Below are 17,758 nucleotides of genomic sequence, written 5' to 3' on the forward strand. Positions count from 1 at the left end.
CCTCATCGGTCATGCGTTGACCCGGTTTTTACCGTATACAGACATCATATGATTACTAAATTTTATCTGCTACAACAATAAAATTAAAAATTATTGTGTTATAATAAAGTAATTGAACTATATGTAAGTAGTTCAAAAAATAAAAATGACAGAAAGTTAGAATTTCGGTACCAAATTAAAAATAACCAGGTACAACACGTTGGACAGATTAAATTTTAATAAAATTAAAACTAAGAAAAATTGTGACGGACGATATTTACAAAATTTCCTAAGTGTTAAATAATTCAAATGTTAACATAGCTTAATGGTATTCGACATATCACCCTATAATATTATTTATTTATAGCAGAGATAAATAGTAAAAAATTATGTCGAATACTTTGACCCCTTTAGATGACTGATTGCCAAATAAGCCAGTCTATCTGAAGTAGATAATATTGATGATGTGTTACAATAGTTCACGTGGATTTGGTCATCTTAATATTCAAAGGAAAAAAATCATTTGTTCTGATCCTTTAGTTAAAGAAAAGAGAGATCGTTACCATTTAGAAAACTTCAAAATATTATTAAACCTGAGTTTGGTGAGGTGAGAAGAAAATGGAACGGAAAGACAATTATTAGAAGAAGAAAAAAAGGATATATAATACCAACGATTCATATCAAGCTTGAGTTTGCATTTTATTACAAATCATTTTTATATATCACCACGATATTATTTTAAACACTACTTTACCAAATTCAATATAATTTTATAGTAATATTTCCTCTTGACAAAAGGAGTTGCGAGTATTTTTTAAGAAAAGAAAAAGAAAATACTTTCTTCGTTTTGTAATCCCACAAGTAGGGTCTAACTACACATACACTATCCTTACTTTGGCAAAGAAAAAGAAAAATACTTTCTTCGTTTGTAATCCCATAAGTAGGGTCTAACTACACATACACTATCCTTACTTTGGCAGATAGAGAAACTGTTTCCGAATACCTTCGGCTCAAGTAAAGCAAAAATACGAAGTCATGAAATTCAGAAAGGAGAATTTTTGTGTAAACACAAAAATTGAACAATTGGAAAATTTAAAAGCTATGTTAATCTCAAATACAAAAATGTGTCACTTGAATAATAACAAATCATTATCAAATAAATTGAAGTAATATCTGTAGATCCCAAAGATTACTTATAAAAGTTGGTCACAATGTTGTGAATTGTGACATGGCTTGTTCTTTTCTAATTGTAAGTACTATCTCTTGGAAGTACTTCAAAAGTAACCCATCTTTTTCTCATTTCTGAAGCAAAATCATGTTCAAAAGTTTCTGAAAAAAGTCAGAGTATAATTTCAGCTAGTCTTTGGTCAACGACAGACATAGAATTTATATTCAGCAAACACACTATAGTTGTCCACATTCATAGGAGTATAGTATCTTAAAGTGTCCCCCTTTTTCTTGATTTGCTGACTCAATAAATATAATTGAAAATCCCAGCAAGCAACTCTCACCAATTCTATTACCATGATTTGCTGGAAAATTTATCACCGGAATTCTGTCCGGCAGAACATTTTCCGGTGGTTTTCTGTTTCTCCGGTGGCAGCTCCGATGACACCTGCTACTACTACTGTATTATGTAGTGCCAAGAATAGTCAGTCTCAACTTCACTTTTTTAGAAATTATACGACCCCGTTTTCCTCATTTAGTAAGGTGACAATTCTTGATTTCTTTCTTCTTTCCTTTTGTTATACTCTTTAGTTGCATAATATCTTGTTGTAATAGTTTGCTTTTTTTTTTTTTCAAGATTATCTAGGCTAGGTGAGTGTATTCATTTGCTTTTTACCACTATTTGTGTGTCAGAGTACTTTGCTTTAATAGTAGAATCTGAGTGATGTGGTACTTTTGTTGATCTTGTCAAATTGAATATTCAAAAGGGTGATCTTTTCACTGCCTTTTGTTTTGCTTTTTGTTTGTTTTTCCTTCCTCCACCATCAACACCACCCCCACGCCCCACCCCCCACCCCCCAACCAATATATGGGATTATCGAGATTCTGGATTAAGATGACAAAATTAGATGAAACTTAATATAGTGGAATCATTACTGGCCTGCTGCAACTTATACAGGGACTGCAGATTTTGATGCGGCTGTAATCTGGCATTTTTTAGGTTTTCAGCTGTTCAAGTAATTGGCAGAATCTTATTCTTAGACAAAAAAATAAAATAAAAATAAAAATAAAAATAGAGTAATGGGTAGAATCGGCTGCGTGTGGGGTTAATTTCGAATCTGTGTCAGAATAGTTTCTAAAGTTAGTGTTTCTTTTTATCTAGTGGTGTGAAGATTAAGAATCATCAGTAGCATTCACCAAAGTTGATCAGATCATGGAATTTGTTCCATCTTTTAAAAGAACGTTCACTTGCAGTGGCAGAACTAGAATGTTTAGTGTACCATGTCAATATATGAATAGGTAAACATACAAGGACATCAGGGGATTCCACACATAGTATATACATAAATAAAATTTACTTACCTACACAGTGTAATTTTACTGTGAAGCCTTGGATACATGTGGCTCCAACGGTGCTCACTTGTTTTCTTTCTGCAACATGTTATCTGTCTGTTTTGCATCAGTTCTTCTTGAACCTATCAGAAGTTCTCGATGCAGGTTTTATTTAATAAATTTGAAGAAGTTACTTTCTCTGTAGGTTAGCAAAATCTGGTTATTCTGTTGTTTATACCATGTTTTTTTTGGCAGTCAAATGCTTCATTTACTCATAGGGGGTACAGTTTTTCAACTCAAGCTGCATTGAATCTTCCTGCTGGTGGGGTAATTGATATACCTCTGGCACAAACTGGTGAAGGCATTGCTGAATGTGAACTTCTCAAATGGTTTGTTCAGGAGGTTAGTGGATGTTTTCTTGTAAATATATAGGATATTTTACGCCATACTTTTTCTCCTTTAGTAAATGATTTTTCAGCTATGTGCCTATGTTAGACGCCCAACTGGTTGACTTGTTTTAAAATTGTAACTTGATGTGAGGTGCATTAGCTTTTTTCTCTAGCATGGTGGAACTTCAAGCCAATTATTCTTTGAAGTAGAATTTACATGTATCTTTATGCCCATACTTGTACAGCAAACTGCAAATGTTTTGCTCCTCATGATTTTGCCCATTACCCAGTTGGTCCTCATAATCTTCTCTTATTAGAACCTAATTACTTGTATTACCATATAGTCTATGAAACATTTTGTAGAATTCATTCTGGTACTTCTTTTTTTTTTTTTGGGCAGGGGGACCAGGTTGAAGAATTCCAACCTCTTTGTGAAGTTCAGAGTGACAAGGCAACGATTGAAATAACAAGTCGTTACAAAGGAAAAATTTCTCAAATCCTTCATGTTCCTGGTAACATCGTCAAGGTACAACACTGTAGTCATAGTGTATTGACCACACTGAAATTCTTCTAGTATTTAATCTTTTTTCTTAAGGATTTGTTTGTTTAACTGCACTTTAATGATGACATCAGGAAGTAGTTGCAGATACAAAATGACATCTTGAAGTAGGAATTCCAAGATCAAATTCCGTTTATTTTACAATCAAAGAGGAAAAAATTAGCTTTTGTCCCGTTTAAAGATAACCCTCAAATTTATGAGCAAAGGACATGGAGAATAAGCTCACTTTTCAAAGAGATCAGGCCATATAGAAAACTAGCTTTTATGTGTAGTGTGCTTTAGAACTAAGCTTGTAGAAATATTGAGCAAACATGTTGTTCATAAGAAGAAATGAGTCCTCCTTTGTACCTTAGAGATCGATGTCTGTTGAATTATTTTGATGTTGTGGACTCACATCAATAGCTGGTCTATCATGCTTCATGGATAGCTGTAGAAATCCCCCAAGGCTGTTTAAGAACTAGACATCTTCTTTAACAAATTTTGTAGGTTGGAGAAACACTTCTGAAGATTGGCGTTGATGAAGTTCCTAATCCTACTGAGTCTTCTGATCCTTCAGAAAAGATGTCATCACTAGAATCTGATTTTAGTGGTTCAAGTGACATCAGCTCTGTGCCTGAAAAAACCAAGATTGATGGAGTGTCATCCACACCTGCTGTCCGCAACCTTGCAAAGCAATATGGTGTAGACATAAATGATGTACCTGCAACGGGGAAAGGTGGAAGGGTACTTAAAGAGGATGTGATAAATTACGCAATGCAGAAAGGACTAACTAATGAAGCACCAGCATGTGCACAACAACAACATTCAGAGGTGTCATCTCTCATTGGAGGGGGATATGAAGATAGGACACTTCAGCTAAGGTTAGTTACAGCCATAAAGAGAACTCAAACTTGCTCACTTTACTGTTTCCAAATGTTACTGGGGACTTCTGACTGCATATGGGGCGTAGTTTTCATTAGTGAGAGACGTTCTTTGAACAAAATTTGGTTGATAGGAGTGTGTTCTTTGAACAAGTTTCTTCAAGTGTGTGTTGTGAAATTGAGAAGCATGTTACCACAATAAAGAACTGACATTATATCCTAAGAAAGCACGTGTGATAGCTTGCTTGTCACTCTTAATCTCTAGATTTAACAAAGTTTAATGGTCACTAGGAGTTCTAGATGAGCTGGCTACAGATTTCTATAAGTTCCCAAGTAATCCATACTACAAAAAATTTTTGTCGAAAGCATTTCACAACTCTTTGCCCTATTTCTTAAGACTAGTCTCTGGGAACGTGCGTCGCACGTTTATCCCAAAATACTCAAATTTTTAAGCTTTCTTTGAGCTACAAAATAAAAATCAAAACATATAAAAGAATAACAACTTATCAACTTGAAGTAAGGAATACTTGCAAACTTGATGCTACTTTAATGACATATATAGTAATTTAACTTAAAGACAAATACATACTCGAACATATATAAATATATGCACACACTAAAATATTTACCTCGTAAAGGTAACTATTATGCATGAAAAATGAAAACCAAACTGGTACATATATTCAATCCCGTCATGATCAACCCAACACAGTCAAAAGTCGTATATGAATCTTGCTTCAACTCAAACATATGAATATTATAAAAATGAAAAGGCAAAAAAAAAAAGGTGAGATGATTGTATAGTAATTATTACATAGCATAAAAAGGAAATTACAACATCGTAAAAAGATTATAACCCATAAGCACAAACAAAAATCTTCAATGAAAATTAAGATGCAAATGATGAATCAGTGGAAGTAAAATTTACTTTTTGTACATATATATTAAATCTTGAACACTCAAAACATATATACAACTTGAAGTTAAATACTCATAAGAGAATGAAAAGCTAATAGAAATCCAAGGGAATGCAATTTGAAATAATAAGGTGTTAGAGTTACTGTAGGAGTCGGGAGCTTCCAACATCATGATTTATTCTCGGCTCAAGAATTAGTTCAAGAATAGTAGAATAATTATTTTTTATATATGTGGTCATATCAAATTTTAAAAATTGATCGTAATTCAAAAATCATAGGTGGAATATGCCATATTTGTATAGTTTCAGTGCTTCCAGGTCTGTGCCTATATATATCTGTTTATCATCAAGCTATCAATAAAGAAATGACCATTCAAATTACAATATGCGTTTTGGTAGATGAATAAAGACCGTGTTCTGGTATTAAATGGTACTCCTCAATTATTTTTACAGTTGCAAAGAGAAGTGAATTCTACAGTTGGCTGATAAGAATATTTAATCTATAATAATGATAAAATGTTTGTTTACGTTTTTGTACGAAGAATGTTATAGGAGTAGAGTTTGAGTGGAGGATAAAATGGTCACTCAATATTTTATGGACATTTGTTAATTCAACTTTGCACTTTGGAGCTTCCCACTTTTAGTATATTATGATTATGATGATGCTTAAATATTTTTTTTACACTGCAACTAGTTCTCCAAAGTTTGAAATGCACGATCAATTTGTGGTGGCAAATTTAGATGCATATTCTTTTTTTTCTTTTTGGTAAAATATGTTCTGTTTGTATTACCTAACAGAACTTTTTCATTGATTTAAAGCAAAACAGCAAAGTAAAAGCTGTTACATAGTTCTTAACTGTTGATCCAGAATAGATGCATATTCTTTTTAAGGGAGGTTTTGCATTTTTTTTTTTTTTTAATACTTTTTGATTGCTATTGGATCCTTATGCTACAGGGGTTATCAGCGTGCCATGGTTAAGTCAATGACATTAGCTGCAAAAATTCCACATTTTTATTATGTAGAAGAGATGAATTGTGGTGCACTTGTGGAGCTCAAGACATCATTCCAGAATGAGAATTCTGATCCAGAGATCAAGCACACATTCCTTCCTGTCCTCATAAAATCACTTTCGATGGCTTTAACTGCACATCCCATGCTAAATAGTCGCTTCAATGAAGAATCCTGTGAGGTCATCCTGAAAGGTATAGCAAATGCATAATTCTAAATTTCCATTGTTAAATGTTCCCCTGCTCATCAGCATAGTAAATATAGCTTACTTTACATGATTAGTGACCATATTGACAATTATAGATTTTGTGTTATTCTCTTCTTATTTTGCACATTCTTCGTCCCTATTAATGGTACTGTTTTCTTCCCACAATCTAGGGTCCCACAACATTGGAATAGCAATGGCTACTCCAAATGGTTTGGTTGTACCAAACATAAAAAATGTTCAGTCTCTCTCAGTCTTGGAGGTTAGTTGGCAACTCTTACGCCAATCAATTCAATTTTGTCATAGTTTATTTTACACTGAAATATGATATTTCTATCTATTGTTTCTCCTCTCATATAATTACATATCTATGTTGCTCGATGTAATCTACTTTAAAAAAAATAAAAATAAATAAGATTCTGACAAATGCACACTTAAGTGAGCAAAGTGAGCATGATATTGGAGGCTGAGATTACTAATGAAAGAAGTGTAGAAGTTCCTTGTTGCTCTGTAGATTCTCGTGTGTGAGTATTACTTTAGTATCATATGATGTGGGTACAACCTTCTTTATGATAGTCTAAGAGTGTCTGGTTTGGCTGAACAATACAAAGAAATTGTTAAGAGATATTATGGAGGAACGAATAGAGGAGGATTTTGGCTGAACAATACAAAGATTTAAAGGCAAATGGACTTGGATAGTTCGTTTAATACTTTTTTATGATGGTGGTGGCCGGGCCACCTCGCGCGCACCTAGACTATTTCACCGGATACCTGCTACCTCCCACCAGGTACCAGGTAACTCTACCCACCAAAGATTAGCCAGCTTGCGCTCACGTCAACTATTCCACCGGCTTATTTTATTTATACTTTTTTGTATTATCCTTGAGTCGATTTGGTCTTACATGTTAACATTTGCACCTCCTCTCATTTGAGTGTATAAGCAAGTTGTTAAATGTAACATTATCTTTAAGGAGGAAGAAGTAGTTCCAGATACAAACAGTCTGATGCTAAGCAAAGAGAGAGAATGAAGTTATCACAGGGGAGGGTCTCTGATGTGGGCATTTGGTCTTGGTAGAGAATTTGCTCAGCTCAAAATTTAATAAATTCTAGTTGATAAAGATCATCTTGTAATGAAATTAAAACGATAGGAGAAGTGCTTTTCTTTACTGTGGTGTTGGAATACAGAAGCTAGAAGGAGTACATTGATAATATCCATAGACATCCTTGTTTATTAATCAAGGGATAACCAGAAATCCTTGATTTACTACATCGGGTGCTGTATCTTTGCTCGTTCTCTTCACACTAGCAAACTTTATAAATTTTCTGCATCTGATTCTCTCCACACTGTGAAAGGAAACTTTTTTTGACTGATGTAGCTCAGCATTTGGTCTTTTCCCTTTTTTCTTCCCTTTTTCTTTCCCTTGCTGATGCTATTTCTCATGGTATCTTGCTTGTTCTGTTCAATACACGTATCCATTCAATAGAAGTAATCCATTTTCTGTGTTTGATTTGTCTTACCATATTGTGAAAGGAGGCTGAGAGAACTATTGACTATGTAATCTCAGAACGTGACTTTTTCTTCTCCACCTCCCTTTCCCTAGCGATACTATTTTTAATTGTCCAAGATCAACTCCTTTTATCTTTTTTTTCATATATATTCATATACTACCAAATGCCTGTCTGTGCTGCCTTTCGAGTGTAGGTGTTAACTGGATATGCATTCTGCTGCAGATAACAAAAGAACTGTCACGGCTACTGAAATTTGCTAAGATAAACAAGCTTAGTCCTGATGATATATCAGGGGGAACTATTACGCTAAGCAATATCGGAGGAATTGGTGGAAAGTTTGGTTCCCCGCTTATAAATTCACCTGAAGTTGCCATCATAGGAATGGGCCGGATCCAGAAAATTCCACAATTTGCTGAAGATGGGAATATATATCCTGCATCAGTCATGACGGTACGTAGTAATTTAAAGACCTTCGTGAGGCACCCTTCACACATTTCTATAATCAGGGTGAATTCATGAAAAATGTTTCAGTATCTCATATGGGATGGTTTTTTTTTTTTTTTTTCCAGATAAATATAGGTGCAGATCATAGAGTTCTTGATGGAGCAACTGTTGCAAGGTTCTGCAATGACTGGAAAAAGTTTGTTGAAAAGCCAGACCTCCTGTTGTTGCATACAAGATAAATTCTCGTATCCGAAATTTGATCTGAAATAATGTACGTCCATTCCAAGAAAAGGCTCATTTTGGCCTTCCTTCTCATTGTATTGTTGGTATAGAGATCAATTGGAGCTTCTAGATGTCCTGAAAGAAAGAATCACTAATCTAATAGATGAAGGCATGTTAGTATGCAACGTTACCTAGTTTGCTGTTGTACTTGGGAAAGAATCTGTTGTCGTAATGTGACAACAATTGGGGGGAAAAAAGAAATATTTTTACAGACACTATTCTTCATAAAAATAAGCATTAGTTTTAAAAGTAACTTATTGAGTTACCAGTGAATTTGACCGCGCAAGAATATATTTTCTTCTACAAATAAAACATAATATTTTCTTCTACAAATAAAACACAATTTATATTGCAAATGCGTAAATAAAAAAAAAAAAAAAAAAAAAAAGTTGAATACACAAGAAGTTACATGATAATGAAAATAAAGAGTAGAGATCCAAAGACTTCTGCATGTTAAAAGGGAAAATAAAAAGCATTTATTTTTGTGGAAGAATTTGTCATTCCAACTCTTCGCTTTTTGTTTGGTTGTCCTCATACTTGAAAAAAGAATTAACATATTGTTGTTTGATACACAATTCAGAGTTCAACACAATCTTCTGAATCTTCCTAATTGAAATTTTTGAAAACTTTACCTTGACTACAAAGCACAATATTTGGCACCATATAATATCTTTCTTACTTGACTTCTCTTATTTTTTCCATGTCACATGAGTATGCATACGTATCTCCAATCATAATTCATTTGATCGTGCCGTTCTAATTGTCTTATCCTTGGATGCATAAATAACTAATGCCTATTTCAAGGAGCTTATTTTCTTCGCTCTTCACCAGTTCTTAATTTTTAAATACTCATCAGGGTACAAAACTGCAATGGGGAAGTTACATAAATACAAATAAATAAGTAAAATACTTCGTGATCTACAACTATTAACTAAATTACATAATCTACAATATATACTCTATATTTAGGGTATATGTATGATTTCATACCATAAATAAACAAATGTTGCTATGAATAAAAGGCTAATAATAACGAGTTTCCTGTATTAGTATTAACCAAATTAAAATACATATCAGAACACATTAATTACTTTTCTAAACATCCCAATATACTTAGCTAGCATTTTAATCCATAAAATAGTATACTACTGTTTATATGATATATATTATACCATACCTTGAACAAGTATATATATTCTTGTACTTATATATTACGTATATTCACTATTATATACTATATATAATATCATGTTTATGTATATTAACTAGTAGTATCTACTATATATAAAATAATTTCTTATGTATAGTAAACAAAAAGTATTATATATATATATATATATTTGACCACAAACATTATTGTATATATTAGGCATATATTGTTTATTATATTAAATATATACAAATATAAATTTAATTGAGTTAATTTTCCTATTTCATGGAAGAGAGAGAAAAAAAATTGAATAATTAATATGTGATGGCAGAAAGAAAGTCAAGTTTTATCGGATGGGGTGTCAATTATTAATTAAGATCCTATTTTAGTAGTAATCCATAAGTAATTATATTATTCTTTCTATATATTGTATATTTTATATGTTATTGTAGAGTACAATTGATTGGCACATAGAGTAATATATTCATAGATTAGGTACATCGTAATATTATATACTATATACACAAATAATTATTATATTATATACTATATACAAACTTAAATATACTAATTTCTACTATTATATTTACAAATATTTTACTATCATCTTTTCAGTTAAATAAACCAATTTGAATATACCATATACTTTTTAAGGTATATTTTCATGTACATTTTCTTATACCATATTTCCATATACCATATCTTTTCATTCACTTTTTTTAATATTAATATATTCAAATAATTTCTTTTAGTCACAAAAAAATAATTGAATCATCATCAAGTGAAATTAAAAAAGAAGAATAAAAAGGATATGCTTTAAGGTAACTCCTTAAAAAGTATTATTAATATTTTAAAAAAGTATTTTTTAAACGGTAGTATTTATATAATGATAGTTGTAACCTTTTTAATATACACTTTCTATACAAGAATGATAAAAATTATAGAAAAAAAAAAACTTTCTATACAAGAATGATACGTACATTTTATATATTGTATATGTATGATACGTTGTCTAAGTATGATACACTTTGTATACAAGAATAATAACAATGGTATTTTGATTTAATACATAAATTATACAACAATGATACATTTTCTATACTTATGAAAAAATATGGAATATGTATAATATGTGAATCATTAGTGTATAATAATGTTCTCAACTAATGTATAATATATGTATGATTGTGTATTAATTATACGTTAATTTCTTGATGATACATTTATTATACACAAATTACACAACAATGATACATTTTCTATAGATATACATTTTCGATACATATGTGAATCATTAGTGTATAATCAATGTATAATGTACATACTAATGTATAATATATGTATGTTTCGTGAGTATACGTTGATGATACATATTATGTATGGAATATGTGAATCATTAGTGTATGGAATATGTGAATCATTAGTGTATAATTAATGTAACCATTGAAAACTTAACTAAAATATATCAATATATAATATGATTAGTGAGTATACGTTGTTGATATATTTATTATACACAAATTAATTATACATTTATTATAAAAACCTAATTATACATTTATTATACATATTATACAATAAGGGATGCATACGTATGATATATTTTCTATACATAACAATGATACATTTTTTATACAAAAAATGATATATTTTCTATGTATATGTTGATATATTTTATACGTATGATACACTTTCTATAAAAAAAAAAAAAGGTTTATATAATTGATCTTTAGTGGAATTATATATACGCTTTCTATACAAGAATGATCATCCTTTATATATATATATATCCGGACATTATATATACACTTTCTAAATCAAAGAAGATACGAGTTATATATTGTATATGTATGATACATTGTCTATCTATGATACATTATTTTCACACACAGAATGAAAACATACATAAATTATACAAAATGCCAAAAAAATTTCTGATCAAGTTGGAATATGATCAATATGATGATATCATTAGTGTCTAATCAATGTAAAAGGTTAGAATGTATATATATATTTTTAATGATTAATTGATGATCATTTATTATACACAAATTGCTACAAAATGATACTTTATAGATATACATTTTCGATACATATGTGAATCAATGTTGGAACAATAATAATGCTACTTATGTATAATATATGTATGATTTGTAAGTAAATAATAAATTTCTCGTATGGAATAAGAATCATTGGAGTATTAATTGTGAATCCATTTAGTGTTGTTACAATAATGTAATACATAATAATATATGTATGGATAAAGCAAAACAAATAAGAAAAATTACACAACAATTAGAAAAAAAGATAATTTGTTTACATATACGGTAGGGATGCATATTCTATACAACAATGATACATTTTTTATACGTATGATATATTTTCGATACATTTTCTATACATAGTTGATCTTCAGTGGCTTTTACCAAAAAAAAAAAAAAAAGGGAAAAAAAATTGATCTTTAGTGGCGACTAAAGCCACGAACACACTTTGGGTTTAGAGAAACAGGGGTCATCCTGTGGGAATAGTTTGAGTCGGACAGCCCTTTATGTCCTTTTCCCATAAATCAAAGAAGATAAAGAGTCATTATTTAGTTTGAGCCTACATATCTATCAAACATTATTTTCACACACAGAAAAACAACAAACTTAGAGAAAATGCCAAAAAAAATTGGTGATCTAGTTAGCTATGATCAACTATAGATATATGATTCGCGTTCTCCAAGTCAGAATAGAAAAGGTTAGAAAGTAGTAACAACTATTTTTAAAGTTAATTAATAAATTCACTATAACCTCAATTGCTAAAAGACTTTTCGAATTCTTTGTCCTCCATAAATAAGGAACTCAATGTTGGAACAATAATAGCTACTTATGCATGATGTACGTAGTAAATTGTAAGTAAATAATAAATTTCTCGATGAATAAGAAGAGTGGAGTATTAATTATTGAGCCATTTATTGTTGTTACAATAAAATACATAATAAGATAGGATAAAAAGCAAACCAAATAAGAAAAAGCCCAAAAAAGAGAAAAAAGATAATTGTGTTTCTAGGTCATAAAAGGTGTCGCGAAATTATTTTTTTATTTTTATGCTGGCGGGGGTTCAACCCGTCACATATCAAAATTTAAAATACCCAAAAAGAAGGGCAAAACTTAAAAAAAATGATGAAAAATTTAAAGAATGCTTAAAAGAATAAAATGTGGAAAAAAAAATGATTGTGTTTATATTATATTTAAATAGATAGATTGTGACCTTCCAATTCATTTTATAGCTGTTGCAAGTTTCTCCTTTTAAACTTTTTATTTCCATTTGTGGTAGCCAGCTTCCTCTTCTATAAAAGAAGTTACAGCCTGCAAGCATTATTCAAGTTCAAGGACATGTTTACTAGTACATTAGATGCATAAGAGGCATGTGTTATTGTTGAAAAGAATGCTCTTGAAAGAAGATATTGTGCGTTGAAAACGGTGTAATTGTTTCTGTAGTTCGAAAAATAGATGCTTTTTCCAGTTAATTTTTTTTAAATATAATCTTGTAAAGCAACAACATTAAGGTATTCCAAAAACAAACTCAAAAAACACATATTTTTCTTGAAAAATAAGTCTATTGCAAAATTTCACCAGAAATATTCTAATCTAAGTGCTCAAACCACACTTCAAGGTTGGAGCTTCTTTTGGAGGGATAATATCTTTTTCATTATTTTTAGAACACATTTCAGAATCCGGGATGATAAGCTATAGGTTGGATCAAGTAGATTTTCTAATTTTGGTTGTAGCTACCTTTCTGGCGTTTGGATTAGCAAAGCCCTGATCCAAAGAGTTTTCTTTTTTATTTTCTTCCTTAAATTTAGCAGCCATTACAGACAAATAATTTTGAAGTCCATCTCAAGCTGCATCTAGTTCTAAGTCTAACTTATGTTTAATCAGATTTAATCATCACTATGGGCTCTCTACTCAACCAGAGATCCGTTGAAATGTGAACCTTGTCTTGAAAGAAGAAAAAAACTTTTTGGTTTTCGTGATACATGAATTATCTTAGTTCATGAATTAGGAAGGTTAATGTATTAGTCTTAGATACATGCATTGCTTTATTCATAAACTAGGGAATAGGAAAAGTCTAGAATTAAATTAGGTGCGTGTATTAGTCTAGGTGCATGCTAAAAAATTCCTATAAATACCTAGGTACTATAGTCATATGATATGAGAGAAGGAAAAATGTAAGCCTAAATGTAAGTTAAGTTGGTGGAAATATATTTTCCCCACTTTTCTTCAAAGGGAATGATTGATTATGTAAGTCAAGTTGAGTGAAACAAAGAAGAGTCGTTGCCTCACTTGTCTTCAACCGAAAATTTGAATTATTTGAGTGTCCTCTCCTACCCCGATTTTGCAACAAGATCTTGCTCCTGGCAGTTGTTTTTCTTTTCTGGACCTTTTCACTCAGCATTAGACTCGCACCTTTGATGCCCTAAGCTATGATGTCATAACTCCACTATCCCTTTCCTGCAATGGATTTGGTGGAAAAAAGGAAGCTAAATTTACACCATTCAGTACTTCATGTGTGAAGACAGGCCGAACTAATAAAACAAAAAAAGAAACTTTTTTCTTTCCTGCCAATCAAGTTTGGTGACTGTCACAAACTGCAGCAATAGCAAATGCATGATAGGGAGTGATCCATATCTTGCCCATGTCATAACTCTTTTGAAAAAGTAAACCTCTATTTTGGTCAAGTGCCAGAAAAATGGTTCCTAGCTGGAAACTTGAAGCTGTTTTCAGAAAGTGAAATGTAAAGCAGGAGAAAAGGTTAGTACACTTGGGAGTCTAGTGCCGAGTGAAAAGGTCCTTAAATCATTTACATAATCCCTTCAAGGCCTAAGCAATCAAATGAGAAAATGAAACACTTCAGAGAGGGTCAAGCAACATCAACAAATAACTAAACAAGTCACATTCACTACAAATTAGTCCTACAGAAGTTAGCTTCACATTACATTGGTCTAGAGTCAATCATGGAATTGTTTCCTAAATCTAAACAGAAGTTTGTGAGATGGGTCCGAGGTGATCACCCTCCAAGCTCACAACTGCTTTTAGTTCTTTCTGATCCTCACTATACTTTGTCCCAAGCAGAAAGAAACGAACCCCAGTGCCTTTCTCGATTCTTGACATCTTCTCATTCATAAAGATGGGGTTTTGTCTGGGCACATACTTGTACTCCAACATCATCTGATGAGACAGCTATATCGTGCTAACAGGGCCATATCTCAAAAGGACACCTTGCCTCAAGATGTTGTGGACAACCCCTTCCAAGATCTCTCCACGGGACATTTTGAAGGTAATGCAGCTGAATTCAACAGGGAAAAGCACATCATCAGTTTCTCAAACTTTTCCTTCTCCAATCCTCTCCAATGCAGTGACAGCCAAAGGGTAACCAAGATCCATTGAGCCCTTCTTGGAAGCAAAGTCCTCCAAAAGCTGAATGACAATCACCTTCTGAAGCACTAAACCTTCAATGGCAAGGGTTCTCAGCAGGGATTATCATGTTCCACGACAATCGAGATTTCAGAAACATTTTTAAATGACCTGTCACAAATCAGATGCAGTGGGCAATGGTCATTGAAAGTATGGTATGGAGCCTATAGGCCTCGTTTGTTTGCACTAACAGGAGTCTGAATCTGAATGGTTATGATTTTAGCCTATTAAGTGCATTTATTTTTATTTTAAAAAAATCTCCTAATAGATCTGAAAGCCTCTTATTCGGTCAGATTTAGAAAATAGTCTTAACATCATTCAGACCTTTATTTTCTTTCTCCACCTATGTACACGCCTCTCTGTTTCTTCCTAAACCCTTTCATCAATTCTTCTCCCGACTACACTATTGTAATGCAAACCATTAGTGCACATCTACTATTCCTCCCCATAATCCATTTTTTGAGAGCTTGAACACTTTCCAGTTCATCAAATATCCAATCCAAAACACCCAAAACGTGAAAATTAGCAGAATGGAGTCTGATGCATTGATAATAACTTAAGACAACCGAAGACCAAGGATTGCACCATCTCCATAAAGAAAATTTAGATTTCCAAATCTTTACGTGATCCTTTTTTTTTTTTTTTTTTTTTTTTTTTGTAAAGCTTTATATCGTTTTCTCTTTGTTAAACGTGAATTTTCTTGTATTTTTTATTTTTATTTTCTGTTTGCAATAAAATGGAGACCCAGATCTGTTTTATTCTCGTCAGAGCATTCTCGGCATCATCCATAGATGGCATAATTGTTCTTGATTTAATCCAACTTAAATAACTTTCCTTATTGTTGTTTTATTCTAGTCTCTTTGATCATAGAATAATTTTACAGGTCATTCAATTTCTTGAATCAAAAGGCTATAATTTACACCCACATTAAGTTTTTTTTTTTCTTTCTCATTATTGAGTAGGAACGCATAAAAAAATTGCAGATACTAATTCACACCGCTCAACACAATGAGGAATAGCAATTTATGGTTTTATTTTGTTTTAATTATTATTTTTTAATTTTTTATTTATGTGATATTTAATTACTTTTTATTTTAATTATAATTATTATGTTTAATAAATTATACCATTCAGATGTTGAAAAACAAACAGTGTTAATCATTCAGTGTTCAGATCTAGAGGCAACATCTTAATATTTAGATTCAGACGCCTTAATATTAAGGCCAAACCCATCGACAGACACCTGTGGTCATCCACATCTTTCACTTGAGCACTTAAAGTGGCCCTGTTCCATTTAGACTTCGAGTAAGGTTCGATCGTGTCATTTAGACACTTTTGGCACAATCAGCCAAATATGTGAAATGTGTGTAACACACTCGCCGATGACGTGGCAAAATGATGAATTAAGTTAGGACATGTGGCGTTTGATCAAATAATAGTATTAAAATAAATTTTGAGAAAAAACATAATATTTCAAAAAATAGAAAAATACCTTATACCCCCCCCCCACCTTGCCGGCTGCCCACCCCCACGCTCCATAGTCGTCTTCTCCTGCGTAGCCCTCCATTTCCATCGTCGTTTGCGCCCCCCCCCCCCCCCCCTTCCCCCAAAGATCTGATCGTCTTCCTCACCGTACCCACCCTCCTCCCCACCTTCCTCAACAATCTCTCTTACTTCTTGCATTGAGAATATCTTAAACATATCTGGCGACAAAAGCTTAGCAACAAAAATGGTGCATTCCTGCAAATGAGATGGATCATGAAATTCATAAAATATTTTACCTTGTTTATGAAGAACTTGAAAAACTTAGACAAATTTCCTTTTTCATTAATATACTATAAATAAATATTTTACCACAAACATCATTTTTTCATTGCTCCAATGACCCATCTTTTTCGCCGTACAAATCTGACCCCTTTTCTTTTGGGAATTATTATCTGATATTGTGTTTTCCATTGATACGTTTTCCAAAAAATTGCGAAATTAGAAAAGTTTAATCCTATTTTGGTGAATATTAAGAACAAAGGGGTCAATTATCCATTTGGTTTTTTTTTAAGAATCCAAATGAAGCAAATGTTGAAATGAAATTTTGGTAGATTGATTATTAGGTGTAGCAGTTGGGTGGTGGAAATGGTAGAAATAGCGATGGTAACAGATTTGAGTCGGAAAATCTGACCTCCATTAAAGGAGTAAGCTTGGTGATGGTAGAGAAAAAGAATGACGAAGAAGAAGAAATAAAAAGAAAAAAATTTGTTTTTTTGGAGCTCTTCACGCGCCTATTTGGTGTGCAATTCACCCAAGTTGTCAAATCAGCAAAAAGTGTCTAAATGACACAAAACAACCTACTGAAGTGTTTAAATGGACCACATTAAATCTTCGTAAGTGAAAAAGTGAGCAACAGAAGGTTAATAAATACGATGGGTTTATTTTTAATATTAATGAAAACAAATGTAGCCTAAAAGAGATATCATGCCGTCACTTCATATAATACCACAACT

The 17,758-nt window shown here is 32.0% G+C and overlaps 1 protein-coding gene and 1 pseudogene across 3 annotated transcripts; one reads left to right on the forward strand and one right to left on the reverse strand.

Annotated features, from left to right (window-relative positions):
* The first annotated feature begins 1,192 nt into the window (after positions 1 to 1,192).
* LOC132034392 (lipoamide acyltransferase component of branched-chain alpha-keto acid dehydrogenase complex, mitochondrial) lies at positions 1,193 to 8,785 on the forward strand. Of its 3 annotated transcripts, none has more exons than XM_059424735.1 (8): positions 1,193 to 1,228; positions 2,734 to 2,880; positions 3,268 to 3,393; positions 3,913 to 4,286; positions 6,158 to 6,405; positions 6,590 to 6,678; positions 8,148 to 8,375; positions 8,495 to 8,785. In XM_059424735.1, the coding sequence occupies exons 1-8, from the start codon at positions 1,208 to 1,210 to the stop codon at positions 8,606 to 8,608; spliced, it is 1,347 nt and encodes a 448-aa protein (XP_059280718.1). In that variant the 5' UTR covers positions 1,193 to 1,207; the 3' UTR covers positions 8,609 to 8,785. The 3 variants fall into 3 exon arrangements, with proteins under 3 accessions (XP_059280718.1, XP_059280717.1, XP_059280719.1); XM_059424734.1 differs by lacking the exon at positions 1,193 to 1,228 and adding an exon at positions 1,241 to 1,689; XM_059424736.1 differs by lacking the exon at positions 1,193 to 1,228 and adding an exon at positions 2,498 to 2,643.
* A 5,931-nt stretch (positions 8,786 to 14,716) lies between these two features.
* On the reverse strand, positions 14,717 to 16,423 carry LOC132032442 (DNA-directed RNA polymerase V subunit 7-like; annotated as a pseudogene).
* Positions 16,424 to 17,758: the final 1,335 nt, after the last annotated feature.

This window comes from Lycium ferocissimum, chromosome 10 (genome assembly GCF_029784015.1).
Source record: "Lycium ferocissimum isolate CSIRO_LF1 chromosome 10, AGI_CSIRO_Lferr_CH_V1, whole genome shotgun sequence".
Classification (NCBI taxonomy): Eukaryota; Viridiplantae; Streptophyta; class Magnoliopsida; order Solanales; family Solanaceae; genus Lycium; species Lycium ferocissimum.

Excerpts from the sequence above, each read along its gene's own strand:
- LOC132034392 (XM_059424734.1), top strand. The coding sequence starts at position 1,504 with ATGATTTGCTGGAAAATTTATCACCGGAATTCTGTCCGGCAGAACATT. Across the intron at positions 2,881-3,267 it reads TCAAATGGTTTGTTCAGGAG|GGGGACCAGGTTGAAGAATT; the intron begins GTTAGTGGATGT and ends TTTTTTGGGCAG. Across the intron at positions 3,394-3,912 it reads TTCCTGGTAACATCGTCAAG|GTTGGAGAAACACTTCTGAA; the intron begins GTACAACACTGT and ends CAAATTTTGTAG.